Source organism: Lynx rufus, unplaced genomic scaffold, assembly GCF_022079265.1.
Source record: "Lynx rufus isolate CCGP_SWC_20201006 ecotype Redwood Valley unplaced genomic scaffold, mLynRuf1.p SCAF_10, whole genome shotgun sequence".
In the NCBI taxonomy this organism is placed as follows: Eukaryota; Metazoa; Chordata; class Mammalia; order Carnivora; family Felidae; genus Lynx; species Lynx rufus.
The window spans coordinates 56288160-56305641 of record NW_025814824.1 but is presented as its reverse complement, the minus strand read 5'-3'; the positions used below and the strand labels follow the sequence as shown (position 1 = coordinate 56305641).

General features: G+C 44.6%; 1 protein-coding gene across 4 annotated transcripts in view; it reads left to right on the top strand.

Annotated features, from left to right (window-relative positions):
* The window catches only part of FAM219A (family with sequence similarity 219 member A), a 54334-nt gene that overhangs the window by 32002 nt on the left and 4850 nt on the right, over positions 1 to 17482 (top strand). For 2 of the 4 annotated variants that reach the window (XM_047065671.1, XM_047065664.1), the window contains exon 2: positions 14699 to 14747. In XM_047065671.1, coding sequence (XP_046921627.1) covers positions 14699 to 14747 — 49 coding nt within the window. Of the gene's footprint in view, positions 1 to 14698; positions 14799 to 17482 lie in introns of all 4 variants that reach the window. The other 2 variants (XM_047065654.1, XM_047065645.1) reach the window with 1 other exon arrangement.

Sequence of the window (17482 nt, the reverse complement as noted above, 5' to 3'; positions counted from 1 at the left end):
TTGAGACCCACCCAAACTGCTATGGCATACCCCCCCACCCCCCGGGGAGGCTGGTGCTTCTTCCATCTCCCCAGCACAGGGGATTTTCATAGGAATGCTCAGAAGAGGCACTTTTAGCCCCAGCATAGGGTTCACACAAATGGAGGGGTCTTCACCTGGCAGCGTGGCTCAGAGGAGGGGGGGTGGACAAGAACTTTCCCTACAAATCCTCTCTGTATGTTTTTCCAGTGCTTTGAACTACTTATTAATCTATGACAGAAGCCATTTCCTCATTTTGATGGTTCTGCTGGGAATTCCGCCCCATCACCCCCCTCCTGTGGTAGATAAAAAATGTCAGCTTTCAAGATTTTATACTTGGATTTCAGAATCTAAATTGCATTACTACATCCGGTGAGACGGCGCCATTCCCTGTTCCTATCTACGTGCTCCAGGCACCATGAGGCTGATAACATCAGCGTGTCGAAGCAGCTCGATCCAGACAATTTGCAGTTGGCTGGGGCTAAGGCAGAGGGGGTGGGTGGCAAAATTCTCTCAGAATCCAGAGCAGCCCAGGGTTGACTGGATTTTCAGGTTCTTTCTACAGACTATTAGTTCTCCTATCTGTAGAGAGAGAGTTTGTCTTGGTCCCACCTAGATGTAACAAGGAATTGTAAAGTACTCTCCTAAACATTGATAGGATAAAATCACTAAAAGCCAATGCTCAGGTTTTCCTTGGAGTGAAAGATAGAAGAGAATAGAGGGAAGAGTAGAAGTCATAATATGAACAAGTGAAATTGGGTGTCCATATAGAATCCAAAATACTCCTGGAAATGGTTACTCTGTACTTCCTTGAAGCCCTGATGTGAGGCCTTGTAACTAACCTTCTGACTGCCATTAGCTTGTGAAGTACATGAAGAGAAAGCATTGTTCCCCTGCCAGGAAACACAGGAACTTTTGGAGTTTCTTTTCTAATTGTAACCACGACTTAACTCTACAGAACAAACATTCCCTTCACAGCAAAATTTTTCAACTTATTGGGTTATTTTAAATGCATCAAATGGCATAAAACATTCATTCAACTCTGGCAGCATTCACAGATCCATTTTTGTAAATAGCCAAACAGGCTCTTCATCCTCAAAACATGATGTTTTCAAAGCGTAGTCAGCACCCAAGATCAAGGCTTTGGGAGAAGTCAGTCCAAATTCACTGAGCTTGCCAGTGCTAGGGCAAGCCTGGCTTTCCTGCTCACTGCCCACTCACCCACAGGTTCTGGTGTTTGGATGGAGGAGACAGAACTAGAATCTACCCCCAATTCTAATTATAGATATATTCTCTTACAGTGGAGGTATGCAGTTTACTGGCTCCATTACTATACCTCAGGGATGCATCGATAATTAAGTCAAATGATTATTTTTAAGATTTTATTTTTAAGTAATCTCTACACCCAACATGGAGCTCAAACTTACAACTCCAAGATCAAGAGTTGCATGCTCTATTGACAGACAGCCAGGTGCCCCTAGGTCAAATGATTCTTTAGTTTTACTTATATTTGTTTATTTTTATAGAAAAGTGTTATTGAAGGTTTAAAAATGAGAAATCATGATCACTACAGAACCATGATCACTTGGAGTATAGTTTCCAATGCTAAGCCTCTCCTGGATGTCCATGGTTGGTGGAGCAGGTGTTTCTCCTTCTAGAAAAAGGTCAATGCAGGCTTCTCTCCACTGACCTGGATTCCCAGGGTGCTCTTGTTAGGTTTGTGCAGTCCTCCTGCCTAAAGGACTAGAAGTCCAGGGTTTTTGCTGCTTTTTGCCATGGCCTGGGGAGAATGACCCAAGGCTAAGTCATGGGACTGTAGTGCAGCCAGAACTCGGGCAGCTACAACCCACTCCCACTCAGTTTGCTGTTACTTTGAGGTTGCCCAGGCCCTGGTCAGCCTCTCTTGCCTTCAAACCACCCTTGCCCACAATTCCTAAGAAATAGCAGACCTGCCATGGTCTCGACCACGGCTAGATTTCTCTACTAGGGCTTCTCTTTGGGGAGTCTCAAGCTTCCCAAGGATCAGACCCATAATACTGAGAGAAAAATAGAGTTTTTGCTGAAATGTCAGCAAACCACAGAAGAACCTGTGTCTTGAATTCTCTTTCTTGACATCTTCAAACATCTGGCCCTTCTCCACTGTCTCCTACCTTTTAGTTTCAACCATCCTCCACTCCAGTCTCTCTTGTCAAATAAGAGCCCCTTCAGCACTCTGGTTCTGGTTCCTCCCTGTTTTACATTATCCTTCTCAAAACCTTATTCTTCCCAGACATCCATGACACCAGGCTCTCTTTGACCCTCTGCTGCTCTGACCTGGGCTGTCAGTTCTCTTCTTCCTACCCCTTCAACACTTCAATGTTAGTGTTCCCCAAGTTCTTTTCTCTGATCATGCATATTTATAGGTGCCCCCCCACACACACACACACTGAGGAAACCTGGAATCATCTTTGTCTAGGTCTTTCCCCTCAAACCCAGATCTAGTCAGCCACTAAGGCCTGGCAGTATGACCTTGATGTGTTTTTCTTCTCCAGTCCTATTATTTTCCATTAAAGTCCAAAGCCCCTGAATGTGATTTACAAAGCCCTTCATGATTTTAAGCCTTCCTCCAATTCTAGTCTCATCACCTGCCATTTCACCCCACCATTTAACATTCTAGCAAAATTGAGCTATTCTTTGAGCCTGCCATATAGTCATGTGTGTCTTCCTCCCTACTCCTTTCTTTTCTTTCCCTACCTCTTTCTCATCTGGTTCTTATCTATCTCCTACTCATTCTTCATGCCTCAGCTTTCTTTGGAGAATTCTTCCCTAATTCCCCAGGGTGGAATAGGTCCTTCTGTTCTGTATACAGACAATACTCTATACAAACCTCTGTTGTAGCATTTGCCTTATTATTAAAAATTATCTGCGGGGCGCCTGGGTGGCGCAGTCGGTTAAGCGTCCGACTTCAGCCAGGTCACGATCTCGCGGTCCGTGAGTTCCAGCCCCGCGTCGGGCTCTGGGCTGATGGCTCAGAGCCTGGAGCCTGTTTCCGATTCTGTGTCTCCCTCTCTCTCTGCCCCTCCCCCGTTCATGCTCTGTCTCTCTCTGTCCCAAAAATAAATAAAAAACGTTGAAAAAAAATTAAAAAAAAATTATCTGCTTATTTATTTGCGTTTTGTACTGGCCTTTAAGCTCTTCATGGGTAGAGATCATATTATCTTTATATCTGTAGCACCTAGCACAGTGCCTAGAATATAAGTGCCCCTAAAATTTAGGACCAGAACTGAATTGGTGGCTGAGACTCTTTCATCTCCATTTTTTTTAATGTTTATTTATTTTTGAGAGAGAGACAAAGTGTGAGTGGGGGAGGCAGAGAGAGAGGGAGACACAGAATCCAAAGCAGGCTCCAGGCTCCAAGCTGTCAGCACAGACCCCGATGTGGGGCTTGAACCCACAGGCTGCAAGATCATGACCTGAGCTGAAGCCGGTCGTTTAACCAACTAAGCAACCCAGGCACCACTCATCTCTCTCTCTTTTTTTTTTTTTTTTAATTGTCCTCTGCTTTTCTCTCCTGGGCTCAGGACTCTCAGTCTGTAGTGCTTTTTCTTGCCTCCTGCTTTCTGCTAGTCTGTCTCTGTCTATCTCTGTCTCTCTCTGTCTTGAGCTATTGAGTGCTTCAGTGACTCCAATATTTCCTTCCTATGGAGAACTTTTTGAGCAGGAGGTTACTAATCAGAAAGCATCCATGCCATTTTCTAAAGAGGAGCTTCAAGTGTGTGCAGAGCACTGGAGATATGATGAGACTACTAACAGCCTTCCAAGTGCCTGCTTTATAAGACAACAGTCCCACAGCTGTGTAAGTTCTGATGTGTTATTAATCTCATGTCTTCATCTGATGTCTCTAAGAAGGGGTTGGGTATAAGAAATGACAACTTAGATTCAAATTCTAGTGCTAACCACCCTTCAAGGTATGATTTTGAACATATTACTTGATATAAGCTGGTTCTTCAGTTTGAAAATGGGAATGGTATTTACCTTACTCAGTCTTTTAGGATGATTAAATGAGATAATATATTACAAAACACCAAGCACCATTTTTGTACATATAACAAAGTAACAGGTATTCAAACAATATTAACTAAATGATCTGCTGAATTCCAGATGAACCACACCTGGTCTGCATTGTTCTGAACAATTCTCTGCCTTCGTGCAGCCAGAGCTCTTAGCAGACAGAGCAGCCTCCCCAACTTGAGCTTTGGGTCATCTCTCCTCCTCCCCCACCAAACCATTGTCCTGTCTTGGCACTAAGAGTATAAAACCAAATTAAGGTGGGTACAGAGGGCTCTTTTAGAGGCTGTCTGGGGATGGTGTGGATGTAGAAAGACTGGCCTAGAACCTTGCTATTCAAAGTGTGGCCGCTGTACTAAGAGCATTGGTATCACTTGAGAGCTTGTGTGAAAATGCAGAAACTTAGGTTCCATTCCAGACCTACTAAATTGGAATCTGCATTTAAACAATATCCCCAGGTTATTTGTATGCACATTAATGTTTAATGTAGGAAAGAAGCACTTTCCTACAGGCACATACATAAGCTAGCAGGTATAGAGGGATGTAGGCTATGCATGTATGTCAGAACTGTCTAGAAGACATTAAGGCTGCACAGGTGGGGAGGAGCTATGAGGGAGTATAGTCAGAGCAAAGGAGGTGTTCCTCAGAGGTGTGGGCTACAGAACTGTATGGGTGCTCTTTGGATAGGTATGGGTTTTTTGTTGTTTCAGGGCCCCTTCCTGTTGATACCTCAGGAATGAGATTGTACCTTTGAGTTAGCTGGTTAATGTCACTGCACCAGCCAGAGAATGACAGGTGAGTAGAGAAAGGATCTCTACTACCCTGAGCCTGGGAAGACCCTCCAGCAGGGACCCCAGGACAGATGAATATTGTTTAGCAGATGGATATTGTTTCCCTAGAGAGATACATAATCAGCAACCGGCTGGCTTCACTGCTGAAAACTTGCCTTGAGTTTGTGCTAGGTTAGAATCTCCCTTCCCGCTACTGTTCTACCACCAACTGCACACACTTCTCTCTCTCTCTCTCTCTCTCTCTCTCTCTCTCACACACACACACACACACACACACACACACACACACTTAAAAAAACTGACTTGGGGCACCTGGGTGGCTCAGTTGGTTAAGCTTTCAACTCTTGATTTCAGCTCAGGTCATGATCTCACAGTTCGTGGGATTGAGCCCCGCATTGGGCTCTACACCAACAGTGCAGAGCCCACTTGGGATTCTGTCTCTGCCCCACCCTGCCCCTCAAAATAAGTAAATAAATTTTTTAAAAAACTGACTTAACAGAAACTCAGATAGGGGATTATGAGTCTTTGTAGAGTTAACCCTCTCCTTCCCCTCTCTGACCTCCTTCACTGCTGGGCTGGGCCCTGAGCCTCCAGGAACCTGTAGCATTGACCTCTCTGCTGCACAAAGCACACCTGGTGGGAGTGACTGCAGGCTCTAGGCTTGTTTAGAGTCAGTAGGGTTTGTTTTACCAGAGCCACCATCTCTCCCTCTTAAGTACTCTTAGGACTCTGGATCCCTTTTTGCTTTCCCAATAGAAACACTTCCCAACCATCCACCTAGAGTCTCTTGACCTTTCTTTGTGGGAGAGTTGTTTGTGCATCTCAATGGTAAGGAAAAAGCCCTGTTATACCCACCCCCCACACAAAAATAGAGTAGGCTGAATGCCTGATAGCAACAGCAACTAAAGGTAGTTAGAATAGAGTCCTGGCCCTACACTCAACTGTCATTGCTCTTGCCAGCCACTTAATAGGTGAGCCTGTAGTTTCCCCAGGTTCCTGCCCAGGCCCAACCCTCTACATCAGGGAGGGTAACAAACCTTTACCACCATCACTTTCTCCTCTGTGCTTCTACCACCCTTTATGCATTCCTCTCTCTCATGCTCCTCTGTCTGCCTTAAATGGGCTAATATGTGCTTCTGTCTTCTTTTTACCATTAGACTAAAGTCTTTTTGCAAGAATCAGTATCTTTCCCTCCCCAAAGTACATTGTTCCCTGCCTGCCCCATGTTGATATTCAGTGACTATCAAGTTTTTTAAACAAGTGGTGAACTTACTGATGTTTAATTATCAGGGGGGCAAAAGGAAAGAATAGGAGACTGCTCTGTCCACAGAGCTAAGCTTTAGAACTGCAAGTTGTCTTTATGAGCAAAAAGTGGTGCTTGCCAGTTATAATGAAGGTTAGAAGAACAGATTGAAAAGATGAGAAAGGATGGGGGTAGGAAATGCCACAGAAGGGAGAAGCTGTTTGATACCAGCCCTGAGTCCATTGTTCACTTGTTCACTGCAGACAGGTAGCTCTTTACTCTTCCAAGGCCAGAGGAAAAGGATCAGAAATGGCAGTTGTGTGAGGAGACTGCCAGACTATTTATTTTCTTGGGAAAACAAGGATTCCAAAAGATTCATGAACCAGGGCAGGGCAGGCTCAGTCCCTTGAATAACTGAAGCTTACCAAATACCTTCCAGTGAGATTTGGGACCAAGATCCATGTGAAGATCCACAAATCAGGCTGGCCTAGACCAAATGTTAATATCTGTTGAGATTTCTCCTGCTTCAGCTTCCTACCATGTATAAGGCTGAGGGACTAGTCTCAAAGACTCTCCAACCAAATGTCCTCTATTTGTAGGCAGCATCTACAGCATCTAAAGTAGGGCAGCATCTTTCTTCGATGTTCTGAGCCTCCTTTCTTACCTTGGGGAACTATAATCCACATCCTGGAAGGAAACTGAAAGATCCTCCAGACATGCTCCCTAAAGCTTTGTTAGCCCTGAATATCTGATGTCCTTTTCCCCCTCCTCTGGGTCCTGCCCAAGCAGAAGGCCTCCAGAAACTCAACTCAGAATCCCTTGGCCCTTATGACTCCTTTGATTTTGGAATCATTTCCTTGCCCCTCTCCTATGAAAGGCCTCATCTCCAAAGTCTGTGTTGGCTGAAACTGAAGAAGAAAGAAAGAAAGAAAGAAAGAAAGAAAGAAAGAAAGAAAGAAAGGAAGGAAGGAGGGAGGAAGGGAGAAAGAAAGGGAGAGAGAAAGGAGAAGGAAGGAAGGAAAGAAGGAAGGAAGGGAAGGTGGATGGAGGGAGGGAGGGAGGAAAAGGACCTCCTTATATCCACTGCCCACCCTCACACATTTTCTCCTTCTGCCTTAGGCCCTACCAGTCTATCTTTTATTTTCTTCAACCTTTTTCATAACATAAAATTAGCCATTTTAACCATTGTTGATCTATTTTTAAAGAACTTTACACCTTCACCCCTTTTTCCATTGAGTGAGATAGTCTTTCCCTAAAGATGTTGAAATGGGAGCTGGAGGAGGTGTGGCAGGATAGCAAGCTCAGAAAACCCTCTGGGTCGCAAGACTGTATAGGCCAAGACATGTGTCTCTAGCTGATCCAAAATAGGGCATCTGAACATCTGGCTCAGGGGATAAGCTTAAGGATAGGAATGAAAGTCAGGAGCTAGGTGAGGCGAGGCCTCCCAGAGGAACCAAGATTTTTCAATTTCTGGCTCTGGTTTCTACCTCCTGGGTCATGAGGCTTGTCCCCTAGGCCTTTATGCACAGGCTTCCCTCAAGCCACAGCTGCTGTAGTAGGTGTCCCTGAGTTGAGGTATTTGTCCTTTCTCCCAAACAAAGGCTTTTTAGTCATAGGGTTTCCAGGGGAGTAAGAGTGGGGAGGAATAGCAGAACATCAATCTAGGACAAGAAATCCTAACCATGAAGGAGGCAGAATAGGATTCTAAATCTTTTTCTTTTTTTTTAATTCACTGACCTCTTGTCTCCCCATTTAAAAAAGAATCTAGTTCTTTACCATCCCAGTACTAGTTTCAGATCTTTCACCATCCTTTTTTCCCCCCTGAGTAGTTTCTGAGCTACTTTTGAAAACTAAATAATGGGTAAGGGAGTAGGAGCTGCCATTCTCAGTTGGTTAACTCCAGAGCCATTTTGGCTAATTTTCTTACCCCAAGTCTGAAAGCAAGGGATACTCATTCTGTGAAGTTTGCCTCCTGGCTCTGCAATTAGTCACGGTTCCTATAGCTGATGTACTGGCACAGGCCAAGGACCAGCTGAAGCATGGTGGCCAGCCATCAGGCAGTACTGTGCCCATTTAGAGTTTTTCCCAAGCTTCAGTGTAACAAAGTCTTATCTCCTCTTATTCTTAATTGGTGGCCTCAAGTCAGGCATATTTTGTCTGGCAGATGATTCCATTCCAGAGGGAATTCTATTCTTTGAAAGAAGTTTCCCCAGAGGCAACCAGGTAAGTAAGAACTGAGGCACAGTTCTCTTATAAGATGATGGATAGATGTGATGACCTGAAATTTCCTGGCACACAGTGAAAAATAAAATATTAAAAACCAGCTATAGCCCTTTGTCATGACTAGAGGCATTGTAAATTGGAACAGTCCTTCGGGAAAGCAGTTTGATGATATGTATCAAGAATATTAAAATTACTCCTGCTTTTTGACTTTGTAATTCTACTTTATTTAAGAAATTACCCTAGGGGTGCCTGGGTGGCTCAGTTGGTTGAGCGGCCAACTTCAGCTCAGGTCATGATCTCGTGGTCCGTGAGTTCGAGCCCTGCGTCGGGCTCTGTGCTGACAGCTCAGAGCCTGGAATCTGTTTCAGATTCTGTGTCTCCCTCTCTCTGACCCTCCCCTATTCATGCTCTGTCTCTCCCTGTCTCAAAAATAAATAAAACATTAAAAAAAAAGAAATTACCCTAAATGTAAATATATATGGATTTCAGCATTAGTATTATTTATAATAGTGAAAAATTGCAAACAATCTGAATGTCCAAAATAAGTGAATGTTAAAAAGTTATTATACATCTCCTTTATGGAGCCATTACATTGATGATTTCAAAAACTATGTAAAAATATGGATAGTTGATTATATTCCAATACTAATTTTCAAAAATACAGAATATAAGATACAGTTGTTTTTCTGTATGTTGTTCTATGCAGGTATTATAATGACAGAATTCAACTCAAACTAGTTTAAGCTAAAAAGAAAAGTAGACTAGGGGTGCTTGGGTGCCTCAGTCAGTTGAGCATCCAACTTCAGCTCAGGTCACGATCTCATGGTTGTGAGTTCAAACCCCACATTGGGCTCTGTGCTGACAGTTTGGAGCCTGGAACCTGCTTTGGATTCTGTGTCTCCCTCTCTCTCTCTGCCCCTCCCCCGCTCATGCGTGCTGTCTCTTGCTCTCTCTTTTTCCCCCAAGTGAGTGGGGGGAGAGGCAAAGAGAGAGAGGGAGACACAGAATCTGAAACAGGCTTCAGGCTCTGAACTGTCAGAACCGAGCCGGATGCGGGCTCAAACTCAGGAGCAGAGAGATCATGACCTGAGCTGAAGCCAGACACTCAACTGACTGAGCCACTCAGGTGCCCCCCAAAATTTTTAAAAAAAGGAAACTAGGGGTGCCTGGGTGACTTGGTCGGTTGAGCATCCAACTTCGGCTCAGGTCATGATCTCGCGGTCTGTGAGTTCGAGCCCCACATCGGGCTCTGTGCTGACAGCTCAGAGCCTGGAGCCTGTTTTGGATTCTGTGTCTCCCTCTTTCTCTGCCCCTCCCCCGCTCATGCTCTGTCTCTCTCTCTGTCAAAAATAAATAAACATTAAAAAAAATTTTAAATGAAACTAGACTATAAGGACACTAGGATTTCTCATAGTATTCAAGGGTAGATGTGCCCTACAAACCGTAGAAGGGCAGAGGAAGTTCTAGAACCAGAGCCTCTGAAGGACTTTCTCTATCTCTTGTGTTTGCTTCTTTCTGAACATCATCTTTATTCTTATCTCCCTGCCCAGTGGCTTTCTCTACTACCTAATCTACAGTCTTGAGCTTTACCTCTCCTCTTGGTCCCACTTCCTATTCTGGGGGAGACCCTGATTGGCTCCACCTGGTCCAAGCAAGGGTGGGACCTGGAACCCACCCCTGTGGACTATGAGGAGAAACACCAGCTTCCAGAGAGGGAAACCCCAGAGTGTTGCTACTGTGGTATACACACAAGACTTAAATCTTAAATATACTAGGACATTTACAGAGGTTGTCTCAAGGTAGTGAAACTAAAAATTATTTTTAAGAAATTTAGCACATATTACTTTATAATAGAAAAATCTATTAAGCTTGCCATGGCTAGGCTATGATTGTTATTAGGCCTGGGGTGAGCAGAACTCTTCTCCATTTTGGTTCTCTCGATGAGAGCCACCACAAAATACTACAGCTTGGTGGTACTTGTTTTTGGTAATGAATTTTATCAAGTTGTTTAAGGAAACAGATAAGTCTCAGTTAATCACAGGACCAATTTAAGCTCTCAAACTCTAGCTATAGCATAAAAATCCTTCCTTCTTTTTGGTTAATTTCGCCTTGACCCATTGAATCTATTTCAGTTTTCATTTTCCCAAGAATTAATGCTTGGGGGTGAGGACAGAGGTTACCTTTCTTGTGGGAAAGCTAAAATTGAATTGTGTCTCTACCTCGACTCACTCATGCAGTCTACAAGACAAAGGCAAAATTGTTCAGCACCACGGAGAGCGTTTTTCATCCTGTCAACCAGATCAAGGGCAGGTGAAAAGATGCTAGAAGCCCAGCCAGTCTGATCTCCTTACACTTCCGGCTAGTCATCAAGTACCCCCTTTCCCCCCAACCTCTTACTATTCAAACCCTTCCTTTACCTATCTAGGCTTTTAGGAATGAACTCCCTTAACTTTCTACCCGCCTTTCTGCCTCCATGTTATTTGCATCCCTCACTCATACTCACCCACCTTCCATTTCAGTAAGTAGCCTTCCTCCTCTGGTCCAAGGCTCTGTTTCCATCTCCTCCTCAAAGACCATGACCTACGAAACATCTCCTTTTCTACCTAGCTTCCTTCCCCTCCATCTAGGACATTGGTCAGGTGTCCCACAGTTTCAAAGAAATTCTTCAACTCCAGAGTTCCCTCTGGCTGTCATTTATTCTCATTCCTTCTCTTCTCCATCTAGCTCCTTGAAAAAATATTCATGTTCACTGTTTCTGCTTTCTCTTTTCCTATTCCTTCCTAAATCCTCTATAATATGGATTCTGTTCCTACTCTTCAACTAAAACTTTTTTGAGGCCACCTATGACTTCCTTATTTCCAAACATTGTCTGTATCTTCTGGGACTCAACTGGTTTTTTGACACTGTTGATAATTATTGGGAGCTCCCTAAGGATGGGGCTCTTTTCCATTTATATTTATGAACCACAGGCCTGCCATTGATAAATAACTGAAGAAAATGTTGCATGTTAGAGTAAGGAGAGAGAGAGAAGGCAGAATGCTCCCTGGTCAGGCCCCTCCTCATCCTGTGGAGGGAGTACTTTTTCCATAAATACCTCCCCACGTAATCTAGGACCCAACCTGTGTGATGCTAGGGCTGCATCTGTGAGCCAGTCACCCCTAGAACATACTGTCCATGATTGTGTGGGCCTTATGGAACCTGTACTAATAACTTTATAACTAGCACAGATGTATTACTCAATATGTACTATACTGAAGTGCTTACATATATTAACTCATTTTAACCTCACAAGAACATTTGACATAGGTATTAAAATTAGTCCCATTTATAAATAAGGAAACGGACACCCAGGACACCTAAATGGAGGTGGACATCTCAAGATAAATAAACATTTTAAAAATTAAAAAAAAAATACAGTTGCATGCTCTGCTGACTGACCCTGTCAGGCACCTCAAATTAATGGATTTAAAATTTTTTTTTAAGCAGGAGAACTGTTTCTCCAACCAAAATTTTATAGAAAGGCTAGTATATAAATGAAATAAAAGAGTATCTCCATTCTCCATACTCTTGCTTCGCTCTTGGACTCAGCCCCACCCACGGCACAGGGTTCAGGGAACACAGTTTAATGAAAATCACTGGACCAGGCTAACTCTAAGGATTCTCCTAGCACTTTTGCCTTCCTCTGATTATACTGGCTTTGCACTGGCCATTAGCCTATATATCCTGTCCCAGAAACAGTGAGACTGGGCTATTAATCATTTCTGCAGTCTGTGGAGAATTTGTTTGAAGGGTTGCAGAAACATGGGTTGCTGTTAGAGATGCATTTCAATGTCTGTCTCTTCTGAGTGTTTAATAATTTTGCTAATCCTCACTCTAGTTCCTGGATCTAGCTAACTCCTGTCAGATGTCCTTGGGGGGCATTTTAAATTCTCCCTGATTTCTTGGAGCCAGACATTTCCTTCTGCCTGGATTTTCTCTGATACTTAACATTCATGAATATTTCACATTTAACCTGATTACATTTCCATGTGATGGTCATGGTGCATTGACTGTATTTCTCAGGGAAGACATACAGGAAGCCCACAGTAAAGGCTTGAATTTTCAGGCACAGTGCTAGATATCTTTGTTCTTGCCACTAAGATGGCCTATCATGGCCAGTGACAGGTGAGATGCTGTATGGTGGACTTTGCACAGGACTTCTCAAGCTTAGGGTTCTGCACCCTGGCTTATAACCCAAAGGAACTGGTGGTTTCTCTCAGGGATCAAAAGCCACCAAGACCTGCCCAGTGGTGGCAAGGACCAAATGTGGCTCTCTGTGACCAGAATTGCTCAACAGCTTCCCAGGCCCCACTCAAACTCTATCCTCTGCATAGTCTCCTTCCAATGTTACCATTTCCATCCAGTACCTCCAGCCTGAGAGAAGCAACTCTGATGAACTCACCTGGACTGAAGAGGGAGAGGTGCCTGAGGGGTTCATGTGTTTAAAGTCAGCCCCAGGGAAAGGACAGTGAGATTTATATGGATTGATGGGAGCGTTACGGAGAAGATGTATGATTGGGAAGTCCATAGATTTAGAATGTTAATGCAAACTGTAGAAGACATCAGGGCTCCCCAAGGAGAGAGAGGTGGGCTGAGGGCAGGACTCTGTGGAAGAGACAAAGGGCTGTGGGACAAGATGAAAATGATGGTTAAGGAGGCAACATGAGTGAAGGAGAACAGTGTCCTCAAAGCCAGAAGAGGAAACCATATCCAAATGGATGGGATATGTGTATCATGTGAGAAGTGCTACAGAAAAAGTGCCAATGCTTCCCTGGTAGGGTCCCTCAGGCATGTTTATTGGCTTTACCCTTTAAGAAGCCATCAGTTTGCTTTGAGAGTGAGTCCTACCTATGGCCTAAGGGGAAAGCCAGAACCCAGCTGTCAAGTCTTCATGCCCCCTGCAGGTAGCACCTCAGAGCTGTTTTGGCTGCAGAGAGGTATGTCAGGGCCACTAGAGGCCTGCTTCTCCAAGTTTTCAGGGGACAAGGGGACAAGTGCTATCCATAAGGAGTCTCTCAAGAAGGAATTGAGACAAGGAAGCAGAGAATAAAGGATTGGAGAGGACTGCAGCATGAGAAGTTGCCTGAGATGGAGGCACTGCAGCACCCCACTTTTTCTGAGCCATGTCCCCTACAATACCAGCTAAGGGGTGGGGGTCAGAGTAGAGGAGAAAGGCCCAGGTTCTGCCCTCAGGAGGTCACATACCACTGTGGTGACAACAGCCCATCCAGGGTCTCTCTGGATGGCCTGAAGGAACACAGGCAAGGCCAACATTTCCCTCCCAAACATTCTAGACTTTTTCTTTTCCCCTTGATGACAAGCATGTTTTCATCCCCCCATCTCATTCTAAATGCAACAGAAGCTACCATAATGGTTATATGTCCTTCCCTTGCTGGGTCACTCAGATCCCTGAACCTGACACTGTCGGACCAGTCCTGGGGCATTCTACCTGTCTGTCTGCTGTCTGCATCTCCAGAAGCAGAACAGGCACAGCCTTGGGTACACTGTGCAATTTTCAGACCTTGGGCATACCATTCTTTAGTCCTAGACAGTTTCTCAGGGAGAATGTGAATGACTCCAGCCCCTTCCAACGGACTAAAGCAGGGTAAGCCAGGGCCCTAGACCTTGTAGTAGAGGTTTGGCATGTTTTAGAGGAAACAGTGAGGCTGGATTACTGAGCAGCATAAGACTAACTGGTCACCAGCTAATTTGCTTGTTATTCATCTTCTAACCTACCATACCCGGCCAACATTTCAGGTTCTCCAGGGGATACTGTTTAGGACTTATCTGTGAAATGGAGAAGTCCTCATGAGAATTCTTTTTGTCCAGTGGCTGCAGCCTTAAAATCTGGTCTGGCTTGCCCAGTCAGTTCTCTGGATCCTGTGAAGGGACCCATACAATGCTAGAAAAAGAAAGTCTATCTTAGGGAGCATCTACTCTGACCTTTATCCAGACTTAAACTCATAGCAACCTGAAAATACCTTACCAAACAACTGCATAAGAAGAGCTCTGAAGAACAGGGCAATTAGTATGGGAGGTTGAACAAAGAGATCCTGTGGGTTAAAGGAATCACAGTAGGATTTCTAAGAGGAGGCTGGATCACACAGGACTTTGAAGAAAGACACCCAGGTGAGTGTAAGTGGGGCTGAGATTCATGGCTCTTTACCCAGTTCAGGGTCTTCCTTCCAGGGTGTATGGGTCTGCCCTTCCCTCCTCAAATCACCTGCCTACTTCCAGGGGTTAATGCCCCCAAAGTATGGGTGGGAGGACCAGCTTCAGGGCTGAGAGCAGCCCCTTTTCACTTCCTAACAATTCTGTCTCTGCTTTCTCCTCACAGGACCCAGCCGCCGCCTCCATCTCAGACGGGGACTGTGACGCCCGGGAGGGTGAGTCAGTAGCCATGAATTACAAACCATCCCCGCTCCAAGTGAAGCTGGGTGAGTGTGTCTGGGGGGTGAGGGAGATGTGGGGAGTGGACAAGGTGCTCTGGGCTGGGTCTGCAATGAGGTGGCACAAATAAACCAACTCAGACTAGATGATTCCAAGACTCAAGCCACCAAGTCATTGGCACTACCAGACACCTTATCTCCTGCAAGGCAAAGAAGGAATTCATAGTCTTCTGCAGTGCCTGAAGCTCTAGGAGGCATCTCGGAGGCCAAGAAGACTCCAGGTGTTCTGGGGATAGCTCCCATGGAACCCCAGATAGAGGATTAGAAGTTCCACCAAACACTACACAAGGCTGGGAAGAAGCTGCCTTAGAAGCAGGGTGTCAGTTACTATGTTTAAGGGGTAGAAAGGAGTAAGGATCCCAAAATCTAGAAACTGAGATCCTTTCCCCATTTCTTCCTCACCCATCCGGAGATCTCAAGGTCTAGTTGGCTCCTGTTTGGAGGGGTTTTTTAGTAAGCCCAAATATCTCTGTACCCCCTTACCCTTGGGGGTTTATTTCATGTCCACTCTGAAATCAGTCTCTGTTGCAGCCTGCTTCTTTGAAGTCACTTGGCTCCCAAGCACTGCCCCTACCTCCTGCAGCTGCTGTTCTCACTTCACCCTACACCTAACACTGCCTTTCTCCCTTCAGGGACCAAAATTTTGCTCACCAAAGGCTGCTGCTATAACAGACTTACTAAAATTTGGTTTCATGAAGAGGAATTACAACACAGTGCATCCAGGAAGGAGTTTATAATTAAATACAACATATCAGTATCCTTCAAAACTTCTCTGCCATCCCTGCCATCCTTTTGGCCATTTTCTCCTCAGACTCCAGCTGCCCGCCAAATACTGGACCTTTCCTCGGTCCTGGGAGCCTTTCCCCATTCATTGTAAAACTTCTCCCTCTGTAGCTGCCAGAACTCCTTTTCACAGAATACTATTCTTTTATTCAGCTTTGGGGTTTTTGTTGTTGTTGTTGTTGTTGTTGTTGTTCTTGTGGTGTGTGTGTGTGTGTGTGTGTTTGGTGTATTTTTGTTTTTGCTTTTGTTTTGTTTTTGTTTTTTACCTTGCTTCTCTCATTCCAGACTATATCCAGGGATCTCCTCATGCTGTTTTTCTAAACAAGAGAACAGTTCTCTCAGTGGAATTTGTTCATCTTCCCAAGACACCAGACTCAAACTGCAACCAGTTTTATTTGTTCATTACTGTTTAACAAGTATTTTAACTTCTCCTTTTACTCTCCCTCACCACATTCTCCTTCCCAGAGACAATCATTCTAAGCCTTTTTAGTTTTTCTTGTTTTATTTTCTATTTTAACACAAGTGGTATCATACTGTACACATTTTTCTAAAACGTTTTTTGTTTCTGTTTTCCACTTAATGCCTTGGAGCCCCTGCCAATGTCAGTACATAGAGATTAAGTTCACACTTTTTTTTAAGTTTATTTTTTTATTTTGAGAGAGAAAGCACGCACACATGCACACTCATGAGCAGCAGAGGGGCAGAGAGAGGGAAAGAGAATCCCAAGCAGGCTCCACACCCAGCACAGAGCCTGATGCAGGGTTCTATCCCACCACCATGAGATCACGACCTGAGCCAATATCAAGAGTCACATGCTTAACTGACTGACCTACCCAGGTGCCCCTAACTTCACACTTTTAAATGGTTGCACAGTAGTCCATAGTTTGGTTTTTCCAGTTTATTGTTTGCATTTTTTCACCATTTCAAACATGCTTTTAAAATAACACTTTTTTTCCCCTCCCCATTATATTACCACCAAAGCTCCTCATGAAAATTCACGACCTCGTCCCAGTTGGACTCACGATAATCACCACTGGGAACTTTAAGGCAAATTGCACCCCCTAGAGTCATGGAATGGTAATGGCAGCTGCTGCCTGCTGGAAAGAAGCTGGGAAAAAACTGGAATCAGATGAGCAGTGGCAGAGAGAGGGTCAGAGACTGAGATATGAGAGACTAAGAGACGTGGAGATCAGGGGAAATTTCAGAGTCACAGTAGCTGGAAATTCCCATTCCATCCTTCCTCTCTGGAGCTAGTAGTTATTTTATGAGAGCTTTCCCCTAGTATCCCTCTCCACTCATCATCCCTTTTTCCACATCTGGGCTTAAGATGAATAGGAAAGGGTAGACAGGCCTCCTTCAGGACCCAGGCAGCTACTGGCTACTGGTAACAGTGCCACATACTAGGCAGAGGGTCACCTGGTGACCAGCTCCATGGATCTGGTAGACTCTAGAGCCATGGAGAACTCAGAGGCTGGCACCACAGTCAGAAGTATAGCCAGAGGAGCTCCCCAGCCTCCTGCCCCTCACCCAGCTAGCCACATTCTGCCCCTCTCACTCAACAATTTCAGTTGCTCATTTGGCTTCTGCATTAATGCCAAACTCCTGTCTGGCATTCAAGGCCTTCATGCTCTGGGTTGTAACCAGAGCCCCCAACCCCTTAGCACAGGACCTAAGACATAATGGTGATGGATGGTTTTTTAATAAATGCCTGAGTAAATGTATCCTAATTTTCTAACCTGACCTCCCTCCAACTTCACTCCTCTATCCCATCTGGAGCCATACTTATTCTCTTCACTTCTAAATGCATTTTTGTATATGCAATCCCTCCTTCTTAAAATGCCGTCCTCTCTCCTCTGCAAGAAGCCTTGACTTCTCCATCATTCTCCTTC